The 23090-nt window shown below is 39.2% G+C and overlaps 1 protein-coding gene across 1 annotated transcript in view; it reads right to left on the bottom strand.

The window, feature by feature from the left end:
- Window positions 1-2282: 2282 nt before the first annotated feature.
- Window positions 2283-23090, bottom strand: part of OXCT1 (3-oxoacid CoA-transferase 1) — a 146190-nt gene continuing 125382 nt past the window's right edge. Inside the window, exons 15-17 of the mRNA XM_007447636.1 lie at window positions 15316-15396; window positions 9191-9292; window positions 2283-3114 (exon numbers count right to left, since the gene is read on the bottom strand). Of these exons, the coding sequence (XP_007447698.1) occupies window positions 3073-3114; window positions 9191-9292; window positions 15316-15396 (225 nt within the window). The 3' untranslated portion in view covers window positions 2283-3072. The remainder of the gene's footprint in view (window positions 3115-9190; window positions 9293-15315; window positions 15397-23090) is intronic.

The raw sequence follows: 23090 nt of genomic DNA, 5'->3' as shown, positions 1-23090 counted from the left end.
TTCTACCTACCGGGTAACACCTATAAATGTTCTTACATGTGTTCTCCGGGCCCAGGGACAAGCAGTTTTGCTTGTATTCTGCATACCTTCTGTAGGAGACCAGATCCCTCCTAAGACTCAAGAATTACCAAAGCTGCTTGAGTTCACACTCTGGGTCCAAGTGACAAAGGCCCAGCTCAAGCAAAAAGGGGAAATTTTGGGCTCATGTACAAGCATGGATGGAGAGAAGTTGGCCTTCGACACGTGCAGAAACAGGAATTCAAATACCACCAGGATGCCTCCTCCCTACAGTTGCAGTGTGTGTTTCCACTTCTTTCTCTCCAACTGGAGCTCAGCTTGTAGCGTGTGTGTATTGGGGTGGGGGTGGGGGGACAGGATGTTGGTGCCAGAGTCACATTCTTCTTATGGCTTAGTGAACAGGAGGAATCAGAAAGTTGGCTTCTCTCTCATCTCCAGTTTATAAACATAGGATAAATAACCTGAATGGTACATTTTGGGTCACACACCCACCCCCGGGTATAATCACTCTGGACAAAGGAGAGCTACCAAAAGAGGCATATCCTGAGCACAGGCCCAACTCCTTGGCCAGGGGGTGAGTCTGTTATGAGAGGGGCAACACAGATGCTGCATAGACATAACTAGAGCCACTTCAAAATGCAAGCAAACGCAACACCCCCCTGGGAAATTACTGATGTATGTGTGTCCTAAAGGAATGTTACATAAAAGCAAAGACATATTAACATGGGAAATCTGGATAATCAATTTTTATAGACAGATCATTGACTTTGACAAGGAGCAAAGTCGGAATTCATCTAGGTAAACATTTCATTTGTTCTTTCATGAAGGATAATATCTTTTCTTTGGTAATAACAAAAGAAAAAGCAGTAACTCGATTAGAAGTGGTACAGTGTGCTAACTTTATTATTGGCTATTCCACCAATCTCTGTTGTATTATTCCCATGTTTAGGCACGCCATTCCCAAATGAGAAAAAGGACAATCACACCAATCTATATCAATTTGGAATACTTATTGTACATCTTAATGCATTTCTTAACATCCATGGTACTCTTTTTTTTTTTCTTTTTTTTGAGGTATGCGGACCTCTCACTGTTGTGGCCTCTCCCATTGCGGAGCACAGGCTCCGGACGCACAGGCCCAGTGGCCATGGCTCACGGGCCCAGCCGCTCTGCAGCATGTGGGATCCTCCCGGAACGAGGCACGAACCCACGTCCCCCGCATCGGCAGGCGGACTCTCAACCACTGCATCACCAGGGAAGCCCCATCCATGGTACTCTTTAATCAAGAATATAAAGCCATCTACTTAGGATTTGCCACTCAAAGTGAAGAACATTCTTAGAATCACAGAATAAGTAAGTTTACAAATATAGCAACCATCAATATCACACATTTTCAGAACCATAACTCTAACATGGATGTATATCATTTTTCCAGACCTTGCAAATTCTTTAAAAAGTCCATTTTACCAATACTGGGAGAGTATGCTTTCAACCATGCAGCGAGCCAGAGGGACCATTTTATATATGGAGTGTGCTTCTCACAAAAAAACCCTCTCCTTCCTCTGAAATGGCAGAACTGTAGCTATATCTGAAGAGAAAGTGAATTTCAGTGGCAACCATCAGCTAAGAACATGCATAAATTCCTATATCTGGTATGAGAGGAATGGTGTATCGCACTGTACTATGCCTACCTCTGTCCAGAGGACAGCAATCTCGCCTGTCTTCAGGGTGCCTGGACTTTTCTCCCATTTGATACGCAGGATGCTTGGTATACTCCCTGGGGAACTGTTTGATACTGAGGATACCTCTGAGAAGGTCCTTGCAAAACCTAATCCATCATGTTTATTTTCTAAGAATGAAGTTCACTGCTCTTCAAATCCTGAATTTGCTCATCAGTATTTCCCTTAGTTTGATAAAGCTGAATTAAAAGTACTTTGTTCAAGGAACAAGCCTGGGAAGAAGAAATAACACTGTTCTGCAGAAAAAGGCATTCAACATTTAGAAACTTTTCTGAGCAGAAAAAAGAGGCCCTGAAAAGCAAGGATTTTTTTAACTCTGCTGTCACTGTTACTATGGGTTCACGATGAATTACCGCACAGCCCCTTTTGGTCTAAGAGGTGGTGTTGTATAAGAGGCTCACAGTAACATAAAGAAAGACACTTAATGGTCCCTCTGGATACACAAGAATACTGTACTGTTTGAAAAGGAGAAAACTGACTAGGTCAGTTAGGCTTATAGCCCTCTTGCTAAAAGCAACTTTAATCTTTGGCAAAGCACAGATGGTTATTTGGTTTGTTTATAAAGGCAACTTCTTGGTTGGATGTCAGCACTAATAGACCCCATACCCTTCAGTCTCTCCCACAAACCAGGTTACTTCTCCCACACAGAGATGTTCCTGTTTGCCTTCTTGGGCATCTACTTAGTTACAAAAAGTGGGGGGGTTAGGAGGGGTGGGAGAAGGGATGCTCTAGGGAAACAAGATGTAATCACAAAATCAGAGGCTCCAAAAAAAAAGACAGAGGAGGCCGAAGGAAAATCATAACCCTTAAGACAGCATTTCTCCTGATTAAAATTCACACAAATGTTATCTTTCAGGACTAGTACGATGCTCCCCTGGGTATACTCTGGGTGGAGTTCATTTTCTCCCTCATTCTTTTTTTTCTACGTGTCATGATTTAGTTAGGAGGGAAAGTACATCAATGAAACTCTTCCTAAGTAAGGGCCCATCTTGGTACAAACTGCACACAATTTAATGTACATACCACAGAAGATGAAAATAAACCCAATGTGAGCACCAACTGTAAATATGACCTTCTCAGCACTTATAAAGCAAATAAGATAATCATATTTTTTTTCTTTTTGTTTTTCATTAAAATGTCACAGTACGCTTGAGAGAACAAAGTCTACATGGCTGTATAAAGCATTAAGATGATAGAAAACTAGTCAAAAACTGCTTGTTAGATATACAGTTATGATTACTGATGTCCTTTTAATAAAATCCTATGTGGTTAAAATGAAAAACACACAGCTTGGGACAAAAGTCTACTCCACATTTCAAGTTGCGATCTGCTGCATTGGTATGAGTTTTGGTGAAACCTGGTAAAAGAAAGAGAAAAAATAAGCAACTTATGAAAAAACCTCATGGTATAAACATCTCTCCTTTGAATTTCTAAACCTGAGTGATGTAGGCAACAAGCAGCCTTGTCAGGAACCTCACCTGGAGCTTCCTCATTATTTTCCATTTACATTTTATGTATTTAGTAGTTCTCAACCTTCTTGCATTATAGCTCTTAAATTAAGGATCATTGGGCTTCCCTGGTGGTGCAGTGGTTTAGAGTCCGCCTGCCGATGCAGGGGACGTGGGTTCGTGCCTCGGTTCGGGAGGATCCCACATGCCACGGAGCGGCTGGGCCCGTGAGCCATGGCCGCTGAGCCTGCACGTCCGGAGCCTGTGCTCCGCAATGGGATAGGCCACACAGAGAGAGGCCTGCGCTCCACAAAAAAAAAAAAAAAAAAAAAAAAAATTAAGGATCATTAAGACTCGCAACTAGGAGGAGGTGGGGGAGGAGCCACGGGAGACAAATAAAGGGTCCAGAAAACCAAACTCTCTACTGAAAGGACCACTGAGCTCTGACATTGATGAAACAGAGACACAGAGCAAGGCACAAGTTTCAAAATCCTCAAAATAGGTCCAGTCAATTCACAATTTTGTTAAGAGATACTTAATGTAGTCTTTGGATGACAAACTTTTATCAGAAATTTCATAATCAGAGTGGAAATGATATAAAGGCAGTAAAAAGATACCAAATTATTACAAAAAGGAGGTAACAGCATTAAAAATATTAAATATTAACTATAATTATGTTCAATGTACAAAATAGCAAATGTATTCCTAGGAGTCTTGAAGCAGAGAAATATGAGGACAGATCTACATTTAATGGTGAAGGTGGTGGAAGAAGAAACCTAAATATAAGTAGTCTGGCTTAATTTTGACATATTTTTCAAGGTGTAATGGCAGGTACAGATTTCTTCATTTAATCTGGCAAATACCCATTAAGTCCGAGTAACAGGCCCCATGGACAGCACAGTAAGGAACACTAAAATTTAGGTGAGTTTTGAGACCTTCAAGGATGTGGCAATTGAAGTGGGTCTAATTTGCCTTCCAGAATAAACACTTAATATTTTTTTAAATGAATGAATGAGTGACTGGATTAGACAAGCTTCAAAGAACTAGAAGAAAGGTTTCTAATAGAGGATAAGTCAGTATTAAGAATAGAAGAAGGCAATCATTTGGCTTTGATGAAGTTAAATATTTCTAGTTCATTTGTAAATTGTTTATAAAGTCTTCACAGCGTCGAGAGTTAATGCCCCCTTCTCCATTTTTCTACCTAAAGAATGACATGTCCAGAATAAAAAAGGATAGGAATGGCTTGGTACATATCCATATCTTAGGATAAATGAGAGCTCATTCAGACTTGCCAGCTCCAAGAACAGATATATCATAATAGACAAAGTAACAGACATTAATAGACAAAAGTCACAGCCCACATTTGCAGAGATATTCAACTCTACTGAAAAGAATAAAGATATATGGGCTCCGAGTATTTAGAAAGTGTGTCTCACGAACTATCGATTTTCTTTTTTTAAACAACAGAGCATCTGTGGAAATAATTTAATGAAATAAAACTCTTTTTTGACAACAGATCAATAGGTGATTAATGCCATAAAGCACTAATAAGTGCTTTATGGCATTACCTTTAAAAGGAAACTGGACACCTTGATTCTTTAAACTAAACATCTGATCCTTCTCCTTGTTATGTTGGCCCTATTTTCAGCTCTTGGTATCATTTATATCCTCAGTGTGGAACTTGACTTTTATCAGAAAAGAAGATGAATCTTTATGTCGACTGACTTGGCCTATTTTTGTACAGAAAAACATCTACGGGACCTCCATTTTTCATCTGTTCTCTCACAGTCTCATCAACATTGTAAGTCCATGTAAGCTGAAGCAGATTATCCTTCCAAAGTGATCTACAGGCTATGCACAGGACTATATGATTTAAATGCATAAGATAAGCTAACGAGTTGTCTTCCCAGTCCATTGAAATCCAAAGAGTATACTGTTTAATTCTGGTATAATGCCAGTTCATAATAGATATTATTTATTCAACTTGGCAAAGAATGCTCGCAGCTGGCTTCTTTCACATTCCACTGCAAACATATAAATAGGCAGGATTCTTATTTGATGTTTTGCCACTGGTGGTTTAGGTGTATTCCTACCTAGAGAACAAGACCAAGGCCCCTAGGAGGAGGAACTATACCAATTTGTTCTATTTTACTCACATTTCATAGCTCAATATGGGACATACACTTGGTGTTTAATAAATAATCATGGATGACTAATAACCTCTGGAAGTTTATTTTACCACATGATGTTCAACTATGGATTCAATTTATTTAAAAATTTGTAAGTTAAAAAAGAAACAAATATTCTAGTTTAAAAAGGTCCACAGACATATATAGTAAAGAAAAACTTATGTAACTCAAGCATGCATCAGAAAAGAAAGGAATGAATAACCAATTGAATTAACTACTCACTGAAAAAGATACTTTGCAGATAATGGAATTTAAGTGGTGGAATGTCACCTTTCTTTTTTCTTTCTATTTGACCCATCAAATAGCTGGCAGTAACACACTAAGTGATGCAAGTATAGCCCAAAAAATTTAAAGAAATTTAACATTTTCATTAGCTTGTCACAGCTATAATATAAGGAACTGTGCAGTATCACTTTGACTCTTTGAAAATGAATTATTACTGGATATTTATTTGAGAGACAGAATATTTTCAAAATGTGAGTGCCCTGGGAAAAAAATAAACCAAAGGACTCCTTAGTTATAAAAATGTTGGGAGCTAGTAGCATTAAAGAACAACAGAAAAGCATTTCTGCACAGCAACACAATCAAGCATTTGTAGAGGGTGAACATGTGTGTATGGCTCTACCCAGCAACAGTGCTGGGGTGGAGCATTTATTCCCACTTCTCACATTCCCTTCCATGTGGAGGGACACCTATTAGTGTAATACTCTGGCCTCAAGTGTGTCCCTTAAGGGCTCAACTAAATGATGATTTGGGCAGAGGAACTGGGGTGTGTGAAACTCAGCCCAACTCTTCTTCCTCATGGGGATCAGCCTTCTGTAGGCAGCACGTGCTCTATTTTGCTCTCAGTCACATGGAAAGAAGCTCAGCAGTAAAGACTCGCCCTTGTGTAGAAGGCCTATGATTTTCCACAGCTGCCTATAACTGGGAGCTGAAGTCTTCCCCACTTCAGGGACTCGTATCTGGGAAGGCTTTTGTGGCTGTACACCAAAGCCCCAACCTTCATTCTGGGCTTTATAATGATGATGTTTTTAACCTCAACTTGCCCAGCTCCCTTATCTCTCTCAATAGATTCGGAACTCAGTCCCCAAGAAATATAGAGGGAAGTCCCTTTCTTTACAACAACTGCATTTTGAAGGAGAGTGATGGTATGGAACAAGATCTCTGTCCATTATGGGTTGGCTTCTCTTGCTGTGAACTACTCCTGACCGGAATTTTATTTTAGAAGTGTGATGAAGGTTCCAGAAATATAGTCAATATCTGCATTTTTTTTTTTTTTTTTTACAAAATTTCCACAGCTTCCTTTGGACTTCTAAATATAACATGACCCTTAAGAGAGTTTCCTCCTAATTGAAAAGAAAACTCTTTTCAGCTGGCATTATGGTTACTACGAATTTTTTAAGAAGCTATTTCAGGTGATACCTCAGGGACACCTTTTCCTTTCACATTTTTTGTTGTTTTTGTTCATTGCACTGTGGCACACAGGAAAGTCTTAGTGATTCTTTTTTTTTTTAATGCCCAAACAGTTCCTTATAACTATTATTTTTAATACCCTGAAACCACAATTTTGTCATGCCCTGTTATCTGATGCTGTCATATCTTGTCTTTTTCTTTGAAATTCTCAGGATTTTCTCAATCAGCTTATATCCACATTCTGTATCCTTTGTCCATACACTTGCCCATATTCTTAGGTATAGAGGACCTTTACCAACACATTTTCACAATTACTTTGACCTAGGTTTTTACTTTTTTTTCTTTATGCAACAACCTGTCTAACTATTCTCTTCCAGAATGTTCACTTCTCAGTATACAGTGAAGGCTGAGAAACAGAAATCGTTTCTCAAACAGAAATCTTGAGCAAGTTGTAATGTAGTCAGATATAGAGTAAAATGCTACCTATGCAGTAATAATCTTATGAGATATCTTCTGAATTATGACATGGAATACCTCTGAATTATCAAATAAAGAGATGTTATCCCAATGTACTTTTATTATTAAATGTATCTTACTGATAACCCAGCTATTAGGCAAAACATCTTATTAATTAGAACACTCCGGACCCTAGTCTTACAAAGATTTTGATACACATGACTTCGTCTGCCAGGGTCTAAAGAGATGCCATTGATCATCATATCCTCAAAATCCAGTTCTTCTGTCAAGATGGTTTAGCTGATACTACACCTTTTCAGGGCAACACTGACATAAAAATTAACATTTCATTTCAACAGCCTAATTTGGAGGAAACAAGATTACATGTCAATGTCAAAAGAGAAGGAGGGGTGGTACTGTGCTAAAAGAGGGGCCACAGAGATATTTTTCAATGTATCAAGACGTGGAAACTAGCACTTTAAGAAAAAGCAAAAACAGTAAAAATACATCTTTTTCATTCCTGATTTACCTACATGACTAAAAAAAAACCCAAACCTGATAACAATGAGGATCTTTTTTGCAGTTCCCTTTTGCAGCAGAGATTCGAACATTCTATAGATCTCAAAAATGCTATCTGCTGAAGAAAAGACTAACTTATCCACATAGGGAAAAAATATAAAGAATAGCTAATTAAGTAAGAAGAACTGTTTGCTTTTATTACTGGAGTAAGGAATTCTAAACAGTTAAACTATAAACAAATCCCATTTTTTACCCCCTGGGGTCATTGACAAGTTAATTAAAGATGAGCTTTTCATGTAAGGTATTGTTGGAAAGCTTCTTTTTTTCCAAAGGGAAATTCAGAAAAAGGTTAATAGACAAAGACCTTCATATAATACCAGAAACAATTATATGTGGATAATGAATTATGCAGCAAAATTGTTTTTACAGACATTTGTTACGCACTGACAGGTACCAGCCAAGCATGTAGTACCTAAGGAAGAAATGTATGAAATACATGCATGATTTATCAAGTAAGTTTTGTTAAATTACCTTCTCCAGGATGGGTAGCTGCAATATTTCTTCTCATTATAAATATATTTCATTTTAACACATAGAGCTGTTCTTAAAAAGTTATGTGAGAAGTAAAGTCTATTTCTTCATTTTCTCAGACACATTTCGACTTTACATTTGATTAACTTCAAATGGACTGAGCTGTCCTCTCGACCCCCATTAGGTAGGTGATTGCTGATTCATAAACAAGCACTTATTATATTAAAGGGCGATTATTTATATTACAGTATTATTCTCTTAGTTTTAAAAAGGGATTTGGAGATTTCTTAAGTGGATACTCCCCTGATGTTCTTATCTGCTTTGTAAGTCAGAGTTTTAATGCACTAAGCTTTTCTTCAAATACAGAGAACACCTATTTTGTGACTATAAATCTGGTGGTGTCAAAAGCCCGACATCCTAATATCTCCAAGGGATGGAATAATCAGGCAAAGAAGTTAATCAAAGAGAAAGTCATAAGCCATAGATGGGTTTGAAAATAAGGAAGTACCGTTTCTCTGAGTGTGGCTCGCATTTTTTAGTTAATTAAGTTTGGCCACGGCTGATACGTAACCCAAGAACAGAGGATTGCAAGGGACTTGACAGAAAGTAGCTACGAGTTCAAGCTCAACCTGCTGTTTCCAGCAGCTCCTGGTGTTTCCTCCCCCTTCTGACTCCTGAGCCAAACCCTGGCCCATGAGCCAGAGCCTGTTCCTGCTGCCACCTGCTCTCAGTGGAGGCACCCTTCCTTCCACTTCTGTTCTCTGCTAAGGTCAACTCCAAAAATGATCACAAATTAATGGTTCATGTCGCATAAACACCCATTAATCAAGCTCAGGATATAGGACAAGTGGCTGGATTTGTTCACAGAAACACTTACTGCGAAATTGCACCCAGTGCTCTTTTTTATGTCATCCACTGTCAGGCCTTCCCAGAGTTCAATCAGAGTCAGGCCTTTCTTGTTGTCCACGTCAAATACGGCCTGTAGAAGTCAAGAAAATGACAACGACAATTTCTATTACGGTAATTATTTTATAGCACAAAACAGAAATCACCTCTCAAGTTCTTTAAGGAGAGAAAAGACTCAGGATAAAAGACTGAAAATCAGCAAGGAAAAAATGTAAACTGTAACTGCTACATTTTGGTGAGAACAAATGCCAACTCCCTAAATGGCAGTTAGCTGGAGAGCTCTGCTGATGCCAGAAAATAAATGAGTGTTGACTATTGATGGCATTTGCTACTATAATAAACAGGTTTTTCTAAACTTTCTTTTTGTTAGATCTAACACTTTGGGTCAAAATTTCAATTTGATGATTAATAATGATTTGAACAAAGAAAAGAATGAAGAAAAGCAGGGAGGGAGGAGGTAATTGGAAGGTGAAAGCACAGGGATGATGGGGGGAAAGCTGATCAATGCTTCTGGGTAAACTACAGGAAACAAAAGAAGGTGCTCTGAAATAGCTAGGAGTAATTATAAAGGGATAGCTGGCCCTGAAAGACCACCCCCATCCCCAGGTAAATAGTAAAGCTTTCCCTTTAAGTCCTATGAAAACGCATAGATCCAAAAGTAGAGCATGAGAATCTCCCTCTGGTATGGAAATCAAATGAAGATGCTTATGTGTAGGACAGCATGAGAAGGCTCACCTCACCCTAAATATTGCGTTACAACATTGTGGTTGGTAACACTAGGTGATGGTAGTGCTAACTGGTATAGCTTGACCCAAGCAACCTGTCATGTCTGACATAGAACGCACATGGTCACGCTCGGTAATAATGACAACTTGAGTGGAAGGGACCAACAAAATCATGTAATATAACCTCCCACCCAAGAATTCTTTAAAACATTCTTCTGAGATGGTCGCTGGGGCTCTGTTTAGAAACTTCCAGTGGTAGGAGGCTCACTGTCTCAAGGCAGATTGCCTGTTGATAGGAAGCTCTAACTGCAAGAGCCAACACTGCTTCCCTATGACTTTCACTCACGGGCTCCACAGTAAGTTGTCCTCCCATGCAACAGGCACTGTTCCCTCTTTCAGTTGTCATGGTTAGTCTTCCTCAGACTTAAATATTCTTCTTTCTAGATCGCTCCTCTCCTCTGGGTTTACCTTAAATTCAACTATTATTTTCAGGCTTAGAATCTTTATTTTCAGCTAGCTTGGAAGTCAAACCCTAAATTGTCACTTTTAAACACACTCCTGGTTAGGAGGCTATTAAGAAGACACAGCAGTGTGTACTCCAATATAAAATTAAAAAATTTTTTTAAATAAAAATAAAAAAGAAGACACAGCAACATACAGAGCAAAGAACTCTGGCTTTCAAGGTGGACTGGAATTCCAGCTCTGCCAACACTAGCTATGCAATCTTTGGTGAACCTGTCTTCACATGTGTATATGGATATCAAACAAACCTACTTCCCAAGATTTTTATACAGGACAAATATAATAACAAACCTACTCTGAGCAGCTGGCCTCATGCCTGGGACATACAGCAAGGGCACCATAGAGGCATATGCTTTTCCTTAACAGCTTAACTTACTGTCACTTGTGCGTGAACCCAAATCAAAGCCCCCAAATGCTTATTTGTATCCAGTTAATTGATATTTCTCCTCAGGAGGAAAACATCAAGGGGACCAGTGATACTTGCCTTCTCTGTTTGATGAATTCATAGATAACCTGGTTGATTTTACTGGAAAAGATTATTTAAATTTAGGAGGAAATATTTCAGCAAACTTTTTTGTTTGCACATTTTTATGTTCCTAAAGAAACGTTTTTTAGCAGAAATGTATTTTGAGGGGGAAAAAATGATCATCTAGGAATGTTCGTATGCTTCAGTACATTATTCAATTCCCAAATGACAATTACAAATTTAAAAAAAAATTTTTTTTATGCAGTACGCGGGCCTCTCACTGTTGTGGCCTCTCCCGTTGCGGAGCACAGGCTCCGGACGTGCAGGCTCAGCGGCCATGGCTCACGGGCCTAGCCGCTCCGCGGCATGTGGGGTCTTCCCGGACCGGGGCACGAACCCATTTCCCCTGCATCAGCTGGCGGACTCTCAACCACTGCGCCACCAGGAAAGTCCACAAATTTTTTTTTTAATTGGACACTTTTCCTTTGCAGAAAGTGTGTCTGGAGCATCATTCATACTGATTTTCTTTCCCCTGTATTATGAACAACTACAAATTTATCAAAATGAAACAAATAAGGGAAAAAGAGCCTTTGGGGTGTGTTATTAAGAACAGGCAGGAAAAGGATGTGGGGAGAAGACAACTTTGGTATCATGAATATAAGACTTCAGTGACTGAGAAGATAAAATCTATAGCAAATGACTTACTGCTTTTAAAAACCTTTAATTAACATCTTTACCAATCCCTAATTAGCTCTCAAGGTCAAGGTCCCTAATTTCCTCTCAAGGAAAACTAAGCATCTATGATTTTAAAAATGGGAAATTTACTTTTGAAATATTTAGGAAGATTTCCATTTAGTGGTATAAAGTGTAAACAAAAACTTGAGAAAAATGGACACTAAAACCTAAAAGCTACAATCAATTCTTCAACTGCCAAGAATAATATTTCGACTACTCTGTTTTACAGACGATACTTTTATTATTTTTTCACCACCATAACAGGCTGCATTACGGATAAAGCAGTCAGTCACAGCCCAAGTGCTGGTGAGGAAGGCCTCTTTCATCACATCATTCTAGCAACACGAAACCAAGAAATCAGGGTCATAACATCTCCAAAGTCTCTTTCAAATGGCAGGCAACTAATGGAATTTTCCTTAAGAGCTGAAAATGGAATTCTAGTCCCATATCACTCTGGCAGAGTGTCCAGAGTCAATGCCCTTAATGCACTGCAAAATTTATTAAACACCTACCGGATACAGCACAGGGGTAAACGCACCACTCCTTTCCCTGGGGCACTGGAAGTTCCATATGTAGCTGCCTTTCACTTTACTCCTTTTTGCTACACAACACCGTCTGCAGTTAAGGCTCCAATTATCCCCGTCTGCTAATGAGTTCACACATCCATTCCAGTGATGACTTCTCTGAGCTCCAGGTGCCCATGGATGTTCCGGATGTTAACTTACTCCAGAATATCAAATTGAGTATGTTCAAATGGCACCTATTCTTTTCTTGCCTCCCCTTGCTCCTCCCTTTCTCTTCCTACAGACCCAGCCTTCATTAAGGATACAACAGGTCGACCACGCCTCTAGCCAGAAAATTCAGGAATCACCTCTGCCTTAGCAACCACATCCCATTCATCATCGAGTTAGGTTGAGTCCATCTCCTAAATCTCTTTGAAATCTCTTTCTGCCTTGTGGTTAAGGACCTTGATATTTCTGGCCAAGATAACTGAAGGAGTCTCATCTCTTCTCCCCCTACTCTACATAAAAGCCACAGAGCTCTTTGTAAAATGCAAATCTAATCAATGGTGTCCCCAACTATTAAAAATCATTGAAGGGCTCCCAAGTGCCTTCCAGAAAAAACCCAAATTTCTTAACAAGACATTCACATTCCTTTATAATTTGGTCCCTTACTGGTTTTTCACCTTCAGCCTTCAGAATCTCTGGCCATGCCCTCACGCCACATTATCCCACTCACAGGTCCTTGAGTAAACTCTGTTTTCTTAATTCCTCCAGGACCCTGCCAACGTTTCTTCCCTTTGCCTAGAAGGGCCTCTTTGGTCTTACTCTCACTTATTAAACTACTGATCTTTCAAGACTCCTCACTCAATCTATTAATTTTCTCATTGAGAAAAGTACAGTATTTATTCAACAGGCTTTCACTGTGTATGGGTCAAGTATTATCCTAAGTGTTGGACAAATAGTGATGAGTGAGACAGGCAGAGAGCTCAAAGGTTATTTCAATACAGTGATCAGTGCTGAGTTAGGGTACTAAGACTCACGGAAGCACCCAGAAGACTTGGGGAGGGATAGGGAAGACTTGCCAGCGAAGAAATTACATAGCTGAGACATAAAAGAGGAACAGGAATTAGCCAGACGGTTGGGGTGGGGAGAGCATGCCAGGGAGAAAGACAGGATGTGCCAAGTCCCAGAGGAGCATGGTGGGGCGAGGGCAGGGGATGCAACATAGTGCACAACATTCAGCATGGCTGAAGTAGGGAGAATGTTAAGGCAAAATGAGAGAAGCTGAGACTTGGGGAGAAAAGATCCAGACTGAGAAAAAGTTAATATTTGACACCACTCTCCCCAGGCTGTTAAGCAGCCTTCCTCTATGTTCTCAACTCAGCATTTGGCATGTCTCTCTCTTATGGACTTTATCACTGTACCTCTAACAGGCTGGTACTGTTGCTGTCTACTCTCCTCAAACGTGCTCCTTGGTGGCAAAGACTGTCCTCCTTTCTGTATCCACTGCTGGCAATAGTCGGCTTCAGAGAAGGAGCTCAAAAATGCTTATTAAGTGGATAAATGTATGAAACAACAATGTGGATGGAAAGGGTAGAAGATTTTTTTAAATGGCAGTAAAGTTAAGTAATGTATGAGTAATGTCAAGTAATGTATGAGTAATGTCAAGTAATGTATGAGTAATGATGTCATGAGAAAATGTAGGTATTAGATGGTAAGTGCCAAAATGAAAGATGGACCACTCTAAAGATGAAGTTGTGAGTGCTAAGCTATCTGAAGCCTCTTCATGATGAAGATGGAAATTGCATTAGACTTAAAGGATGGACAGGATTTGGACAGGTAGAGTTGAGTGGGAGTTGTTGCAAGTAGAAGCACTAAACTGGTAAGAACAAGGTCAGGGCATACGTGGAGCGGGGATGTAGGGAGAGGGCTTACCTGGGGGAAGAGGGAGATCGGGGGTAAAATGTTGCTGGAATTATCCTTAGAAGCTGTACCACCTTACTTTACTAAAGAAAACAGGATCAAGGACTGTCTTGTCTTTGATTTCAAAGTAATGGATTCTTTTCAACAAGTCCTGTCCATGGTTTTGGAGGGGGTTACGAAATGATAAGACTCAAGGAATAAATGGTGAGATAAAATATTCTGCACTTTTATCCACTTTTTCTTCTCTACACGTCATCTTTATGGATTCCACATAAACAACCCTAGAGGAAGGCACCATTTAGGACAGAACTCTCCTAAAATGTGGCTTCTGAAAAGTATTACGAGCCTTCTAACCTACTTCAAAAGGCTGCTTTAGGGTGCTTCATACCATACCCGAATGAGGGTTCTAAACCAGATTAATGCCAAAAGGAACAGCATCATTAAGAGAAAACAAAGAAACAAACGCTGATCTAGAGAATTCTGTTTTGTGGTTCATCAAGATACTGAATCAGGAAAATGACACCCTTCTAGCTCACTTATGAGAACTATGTCATTCCAACATCTTAGGTTCAAATCTGGGTCAGAAAGGCGACTATAGCAACCACCAGTGATGTTTCTCTCTGATCTGAGCAGTTTCAGTTGTACCACTAACCAATATTTTCTATTTAGGAAGATAAAATCTAGAGGTGCACTAAAATGGCTGGTGCGTTCTAAAGTCTGCTTTATAAAAGAGGGCCGAAAGCATGCAAGAACCAAAGAATAGATTTCTTGGTTCACTGTGGGGCCTGTATTGCAATTTGCACCTAAATGATTAAAACCTAATTTTTACTGAGTTTCCTAAAGTGAGATTCAACAATTTGTACTTGTGATTTGGGAAAGCAAAGAAGAAACGTAGTCTTAACTTTGTATATATCATCCATTTTAATAGCCCAAGTATAAGGATCAATACAACTTTTATTATATCACACTGTCAAAGTTACCAAGGACAGTATTTCAATTCTGTGTATGTATATGCATATTTCCAGAGAATTTCACATTAAGAATTCTACATCTAGAAACATTAAATTGATGAATCTTCCTATTAGGTCTACCCATGGATTAAATTAATCATATGACTACCAATATAACACACTTTTAGAAGGTAACAAAAAAGTTCTAAAATGCTTATTAAAAAAAAAAGGTGGTAGACATTTAGAGGAAATAAAAGACAAAGGCACTGTACCTTTTCAGTAATGATGCGGTTGACACACTGTTTTCCTGTCAGTGGTAATGTACATTTCTCCATGATTTTATGTGCATTTCCCTGTTTGGAAAAAGAAACATTAAAAAGAGTAATTACGAACCAATTCTTATTTAGAATTGGTATAACACAGGACAAACAGGAACTGTCAGATAAATCGTCTCCTAAGTACAGTCTGTTTGAAATCTTTGCCCAGTCATGCTTTTACTTTCTTTCTGGAGGCAGCTTGTATCCCTAAGATAATTTAGGGAGAGTGCCAAATGAATAGCCAAAGGCATAACTGATTTAGTTGGGAAACATCCTGCCACAGATCTGACCCCTCAAGCCTCAGCCCTTAGATCATATGATGGAGAAATTTCACTTCTAGCATCCTGCTAATTTTTCTCTTCCAGGGAATGGTCTCCTTGACAAATGACCTATTATTTACCAAGGGTAGGAAGCATACACAGAATGCAAATGCATAATATACCTTTTAAAAAAAGTTTTAATTTTATTTGTTAAAAACATATTCACAGAAAACAGCAGTTCTTGCCTCCCTTCTGTATGCTTAGACCTGCTCTGAACAGAAATCAAAATTCAATTTTTTAGCACTTACTTATGTACTATTTTACATTTTCTTCCTACCTCTGCATTTAAAATATTTTTTAATTTTATAATAAATTTTACTTTATTTTCCATTATGGTTTATTACTGCATATTGAAATATAGTTCCCTGAGCTATACAATAGGACCTTGTTGTTTATCCACCCTATATGTAATAGTTTGCATCTGCTAGTCCCAAACTCCCAATCCAACCCTCCCCTGCCCACCCCCCTTGGCAACCACAAGTCTGTTCTCTATGCCTGTGAGTCTGCTTCTGTTTTATAGACAAGTTCATTTATGTCATACTTTAGATTCCATATATAAGTGATATCATATGGTATTTGTCTTTCTCTTTTGACTTACTTCACTTAGTATCATAATCTCTAGGTCCAGCCATGTAGCTACAAATGGCATTATTTCATTCTTCTTTTCTGAGTAATACCTTGGCAACCACAAGTCTGTTCTCTATGCCTGTGAGTCTGCTTCTGTTTTATAGACAAGTTCATTTATGTCATACTTTAGATTCCATATATAAGTGATATCATATGGTATTTGTCTTTCTCTTTTGACTTACTTCACTTAGTATCATAATCTCTAGGTCCAGCCATGTAGCTACAAATGGCATTATTTCATTCTTCTTTTTATGGCTGAGTAATATTCCTGTGTGTGTGTGTGTGTGTGTGTGTGTGTGTGTGTGTGTATGTGTATACTCCACACCTTCCTTATCCATTCATACACACCCACACCCACATCATCTTTATCGATTCATCTGATGATGGACATATAGGTTGCTTCCATGTCTTGGCTGTTGTAAACAGTGCTGCTATGAACATAGGTGTGCATGTATCTTTCGAATTAGTTTTGCCTGGATATATGCCCAGGAGTGGGACTGCTGAATCATATGGCAATTCTACTTTTAGTTTTTTGAGGAACCTTCATACTGTTCTCCATAGTGGCTGCACCAATTTACACCAACAGTGTAGGAGGGTTCCCTTTTCTCCACACCATCTCCAGCATTTGATGGCCATTCTGATTAGTGTAAGGTGATACCTCATTGCAGTTTTGATTTGCATTTCTCTAATAATTAGCAATGTTGAGCATCTTTTCATGTGCCTATTGGCCATCTGAGTGTCTTCCTTGGAAAAATGTCTATTTAGGTCTTCTGCCCATTTTTTGACTGGGTTGTTTGTATTTTTGTTATTGAGTTGTATGAGTTGTTTGTATATTTTGGAAATTAAACCCTTGTGGGTCTTATTGTTTGTAAATATTTTCTCCCAGCCTGAAGATTGTCTTTTCATTCTGTTTAAGGTTTCCTTTGCTGTACAAAAGCTTATAAGTTTGATCAGCTCCCATTTGTTTAGTTTTGCTTTATTTCTATTGCCTTGGGAAACTGACCTAAGAAAACGTTGCTAGGATTTATGTTCTCTTCTAGGAGTTTTACGCTGTCGTGTCATATATTTAAGTCTTTAAGCCACTGTGAGTTTATTTTTGCGTGTGGTGTGAGGGTGTGTTCTAACTTCATTCATTTACATGTGGCTGTCTAACCTTTCCAATATCACTTGCTAAGGAGATGGTCTTTTCTCCATTGTATATTCTTGTCTCCTCTGTCAAAGATTAATTGACCACAGGTGTGTGGGTTTATTTCTGGGCTCTGTATTCTGTTCCATTGAGCCTCTCCATTTTTTAATACTATGTTGATCAGACTATTTATTTCCTAATTAACCAGCTTTAGATATTATCTACTAACTTCTTATTGGGGTGTATGAAGACTTAACTCTCTTACAAACCCCCATCCTTCATTATGTTCAGTTCTCCCAGCATAGCTATATCACAATTTGTAGGTAACTCAATAGTCAGAATTTACACCTGCTGACAAAACGGCTATGTAAAATGGCTCATTGCTGGGCCAGGCAGTGTAGAAAACCATGATTATTTTCACTTTCTTATATAGTGATTTGCTTTCCCTGGAATTTGTCTGAGCCTCAGTTTGCTCATTGGTAAAATGTGTGCATTGGTCTATAGTCACATTTTGTCAAAGTTTCCTTTAGCCACGGTACCCTTTTTTCAAACATAAAAGAGGGATTGAGAGTGGAAAGCAAGCTTTCACCCATTAACCCCCTTCCCCCACCCCCTACCACCCCCCAGTATAGAGGTGGTCTCTGGGTCACATCTATGGAGCACAGTGGAAACATTAGCTCTGATGATTTGATCTTCAGATCATTTTCTTCTGATTATGATTCAGCTCCTTTCTAAGTATCAAGCACCAGGAGCCTAAGTTAATATTTCCCTTGAGGCTGAAGGCTGATTTATCACATTTTAGATCTTCTATTAAAAATGGTAAAAATGCTTCTATTGCTTCCTTCTTGGATATGAAAGCACCACATGTGATGTCATCATCATCTTTAGCCATCTCAATGTTTTACCTTCTGAAATATGCACCACTACCTGGTTTACCTCTCTCTCAAAACTGCTGCCATACCAAGTATGATCAGAGGCAAGAGATTTCAAATAACTGGGCTTAATTAAGATTTTACTGCTTGTAATAATCTGTCAACTCACCAACATACTAGTAATTAAGAGGTTTTAGTATACTTAACCCAGTGTATGGCATAAAAGATACTCAACATTTTTTGAATGAATGAATGGGAAGAAAAAAGGAAGTCTATTGGGAATCTTGGGTGGATTTCAAAAGAAGACAAATTCTATTACCTTAATTTAGTCAAAAGTAGTGCTAAATACACATAGAGTAGATAGATGTTATACCTTTAACAAGATATATGCTTCTGGGTCTTTGTAAGACAATTTATAGCTGTAGAAATGAAACCTCATTTTTGCTTCATTTTTAATGATCCATTTTCATTCCCAGATTTCAAAGAAAGCTTGCACGTGTCACAGTAGCTTAACTAAAGAGCTGAAATTAACGATGAACATTCGAACTTCAATAGTTGTCAGGACTCCTTACACTTAATATAACTCAAATAAGACATGTCACAATGAATTCCAGGTTTGCCTGCGAACAAAGTGAACAATCTGTGGGCCTCCAAAGAACATTTTCTGCAGGGAGCTCTTACTTTGTTCTCATTATTTGAGCAAGATCTACACCTGGTGTGAAAGCAGCCACTTGGATTTCAATGAACAACGAACGCTGGTTTAGGATCAAGCGTGTATTTCAACTGACGGAATTAACTGTGCCCTACCAACAGAGACCTTTTAGAGACCATTTTCCATGTAAACAGTATAGCTCAGTGGTTCAGAGTGGAGCCAAAGGACCTGAGTGCAAAGCCTAACTCTACTCCACACTAGCTGGGCAAGGTTCCTGTGTCTGTGCTTATCCATCGCTTTACCTCAGGCGTTATTGTAAGTGTCCAGTACTTAGCAGGTGCTCAGTAAGTTTGCGCTGTTTTTATAACCTATATTTAACATTCCTACAATCTACCAGGGAATTCTTCAGGAGCTCTTAAGTTCCTAAACGAAACTGGACATAGAATTACACAGAAAATGGCCTAAACAGAATTCCTGAGAGCCACAAAACTAATGAAACGGCAACACATATTTGGGGGCAAACCATATGGCTGGCATAGGAAGCTGGCACCAAGAGTATTCTTGCAGTGAGAACAGTGTAGCTAGATGACTCCATTTACTCTGAGCTTCAAGACATAACACAGATCAAGGATAAAGAGAAAATGGGATGCAAAGAGAGATTAAAGAACGTCACAATTTCAGTATCCAACAATAGGTTAGCTATGAAGCCAAAATATGACTAACGCCCACTTGAGCACTCTATTCTAACCACGCCAGGCTGAGCCTTACCAAGTTCTATGATTCACAAAGGAGGAACAATCACTGAGTTTTTAGCATTTAAAAATAAATCCTGAAAAAGAGATGCAGTGTAGTGTGGTAGCAAAGAACACTATGTTAGGAGTCCAAAGACCCGGTTTTGAATCTTAACTCTGCCACTTAATAGTCATTTGGTCCCTTAAATTCTTTGTGCTGTAGTTTTCTGTTCGATTGCCTTGTCTTCCTCTGATCACGGTAGGAAGAAATGTTCTGCAAGTGCAGTAAAGTAGGAGAGGTTGAATCTACATTCGAATATTTTGGGTGAGTGGGGTCTTGTTCATCCTCATCATTCTGCTGCTTTCTTTCTCCACGAAGAAAGGTCAGAAAAGTCAGAGGAACGGACACCAAGTGTAGCATTAAAAATTCTCTGACTGGACCCGAGGGCTCCTGATTTTGATATTTCCTTATTTCCTACTTTCATCATAACCTTGGTGAATAGCTAAATCTCTTTCCTCCATCTGCTTCTCCAGCTTCTCTTTTCCCCAGTGCATCACTTACAGGCCTCCTGCAAAATCTAGGAATCCACCGTTTTTATTTTGTATGACCGAAAGCGTTAATACTTTCTATTACTTGCTTCATGGTGATCTCTTTCTAATTCATTAGATATCTGTGTGCAATTTATTACTAAATTCTTCAGTAATAAATGACTCTGGTTAAACGATAATAAATTCCCTTGTTATCATTACAATAAGCTTTGTGTTATCAAAATAAACTTAATCCCAAATTAACAAGCTCTCTTTTTTACAACATGATGATTTTCACATTTGATGTCAACATTTCTTTCACCTGAGGCAATGGAGCATTCATGTAAGATTTTGCCTTACATAAAACCCCATTTTATGCCCATCTTTTTTGTTAAGTATTTCTTCAATGTGGCTGCAATATATTTCTTCTTTGGGAAAGCCCTAGTGATCAAGTACAAAGAAGGCAAAATCTAGAAGTTGGTTGATCCTTAAGGGACCGAGTCTTTACGGGTGTATTCACGCCATCTGAAACACACACCACCCTGTACTCCTTCATCCCGCATTCGAATGGCAACACCCTCCCTATTCTTCACGACTTGGCTCAGGTGTCAGCTACCCTGGAGAAACCATCTCCAACATCCCCTATCCAGTGCCACCACTCTAGTGTCCCAGGGACTTTCCTAGTCTGGTGCACCTCGTAGGTGGTCCTGTGTTTCCTCTACCCTCCACACATGTTGTAACTGTTGCCCTCTCTTTACCCACCACTGGACTCTGAAACAATTTATCTTTGTATCTTCCGCAATGAGTAGAGTACTAGACAAACCACGGCGATCAATAAATGCTGTCTGACTATTATAATTCCGATCCAAGAAACTCCAACAGTGTAAAATACCACGTGACTGAGTGGCTATGGACCACTGGAGGCTGCTTTTAGTCCTAAGAAATGTACTTGTACATTCCCAGCACCTCTGAGCTCACTAGGAGAAGTGCAGCTAGCAGAGGTGTGCAAAGGGGCTTACGAAACTTGGGGAGGCAGATAAAGGCATAAGCAAAGGGAGGAGCAAAGACACCTCAAGACTGCAGTATGGGGAGTTCCCTGGTGGTCCAGTGATTAGGACTTGGCGCTTTCACTGCCGTGGTTTGGATTCAATCCCTGGTCAGGGAACTAACATCCCTCAAGCCATGCAGCGCAGCCAAACAAAAAGAAAAGACTGCAGTAAGAAACATACAAATGTGTAAGTAAAGAGAGAAACTGAGTGAATTATACAATACTGGTTCTACCTCTTCTGCTTGCTCTCTCCTACAGCTGCAAGGCTTGCATTCATCTGTTGAAAAGCAGGGCTACAAAGGCTGACCTTGGCAAGGAAATACTCCATACTTTGTCTGGTGGCACAATGAAACCAAGGACAGGTCTCTCTTAGGGCTTGCCAAAATATCATGGAGGAAGCCGCAGCGCTACCGCCCTTGCCCCTTCCTTCTATACACACACACGAACACACACAAAACAGAAATAAAAATTGGGGAACACTGTATTACAAGATCCATGGCTGTCACATCACTATGATGATTGATGTGGTACCCAGAAAAGAAAAATGGGATTTGCTAAAGAAAGAAATTCAAGGTACACAGAGTAAAAGGACAAGATGATGATGATATTACTCACACTGAGTTTATCCTCATGGGATATTTTTGGCCTTTACACAGCACCTATTTGGTAGGGATCCCAGCAATCCATATAGGACTTCAGTGGAAAGGCTCAGCTAGCTCTGAAGCAGAGAATAGTTGCTGTTACAAATGGTTTTTATATGTGGATGTAATAACAGTTTGTGGTTACACAGGCACATCCTCAGGGGAAGCCTAGCCAAATGAGACAATAGATACAGAAGCCATTTCCCTGAAAATAGGCTTCAGGGCTTTGAGATCTTAGAATAGAAGGCCATTTTTCTTCAATATAATACAAAAATCTTTATCATGGCCTTTTATTTTCTCTCTAAAGACTGCATCCTATGGTCTCTAGACTAAGGATGGCAGAGCCTAGGACTGAGCAGGAATTATTTTCTCTTTCCATCCATGAATTGCTGTGATACCTTAGAAAGCTGCTCTTAGTGTCAGCTTTCCTATCAAGAACTATGGATGCTCAAGGTCACAGAATTTAAAGTTATTTGCTTAATTAAATTCTGTAAGACATTTTAAAGTGTTTATTGGTTGATGGACTGTGTTCTGCTATTTTCTTCCATTATCACATTTTTTTGCAGGCATGTCCATCATTAAAGGACAAATAAAAAAGACAAAACCATGTAAGGATTTCTATTTTTAATGGTGAATATCGTTTTTTCCCAAACAATCCTAGCCATGAAATAGTTTCATTAACAAATTATAAAATATTGACAAGCTTTTATGAATGGAAAAAAAAATTAAACCAGATGAAACTGTTAATTATGAATTATCCTAACAAAAGAATACTTTATCTTGGGATACTTTTCAATGTTGCTGAAAATTATCTCAAGGATGCTTCCAAGAAAGCATTTAAAAAAAACTCTTTTATATTTGCTGGCTTTTGGTAACACATTTGGTCCAAAATAAAAAGGATTAATAAATCTCATTTACTTTTTATAATTCCTCTGCACAAAAAGCAAAGATAAGGTAAAACAGTATTCAAGATTTCTAGGGCTTCCCTGGTGGCGCAGTGGTTGAGAGTCCGCCTGCCGATGCAGGGGACGCCGGTTCATGCCCCAGTCCAGGAGGATCCCACATGCCGCGGAGCAGCTGGGCCGATGAGCCATGGCCGCTGGGGCTGTGCATCCGGAGCCTGTGCCCCACAATGGGAGAGGCCACAACAGTGAGAGGCCCGTGTACCGCAAAAAAAAAAAAAAA

The sequence above is a fragment of the Lipotes vexillifer genome, unplaced genomic scaffold (genome assembly GCF_000442215.2).
Source record: "Lipotes vexillifer unplaced genomic scaffold, Lipotes_vexillifer_v1.1 scaffold386, whole genome shotgun sequence".
In the NCBI taxonomy this organism is placed as follows: Eukaryota; Metazoa; Chordata; class Mammalia; order Artiodactyla; family Lipotidae; genus Lipotes; species Lipotes vexillifer.
The sequence above is the reverse complement of the archived record's forward strand: the minus strand, read 5'-3'. Positions and strand labels throughout refer to the sequence as shown.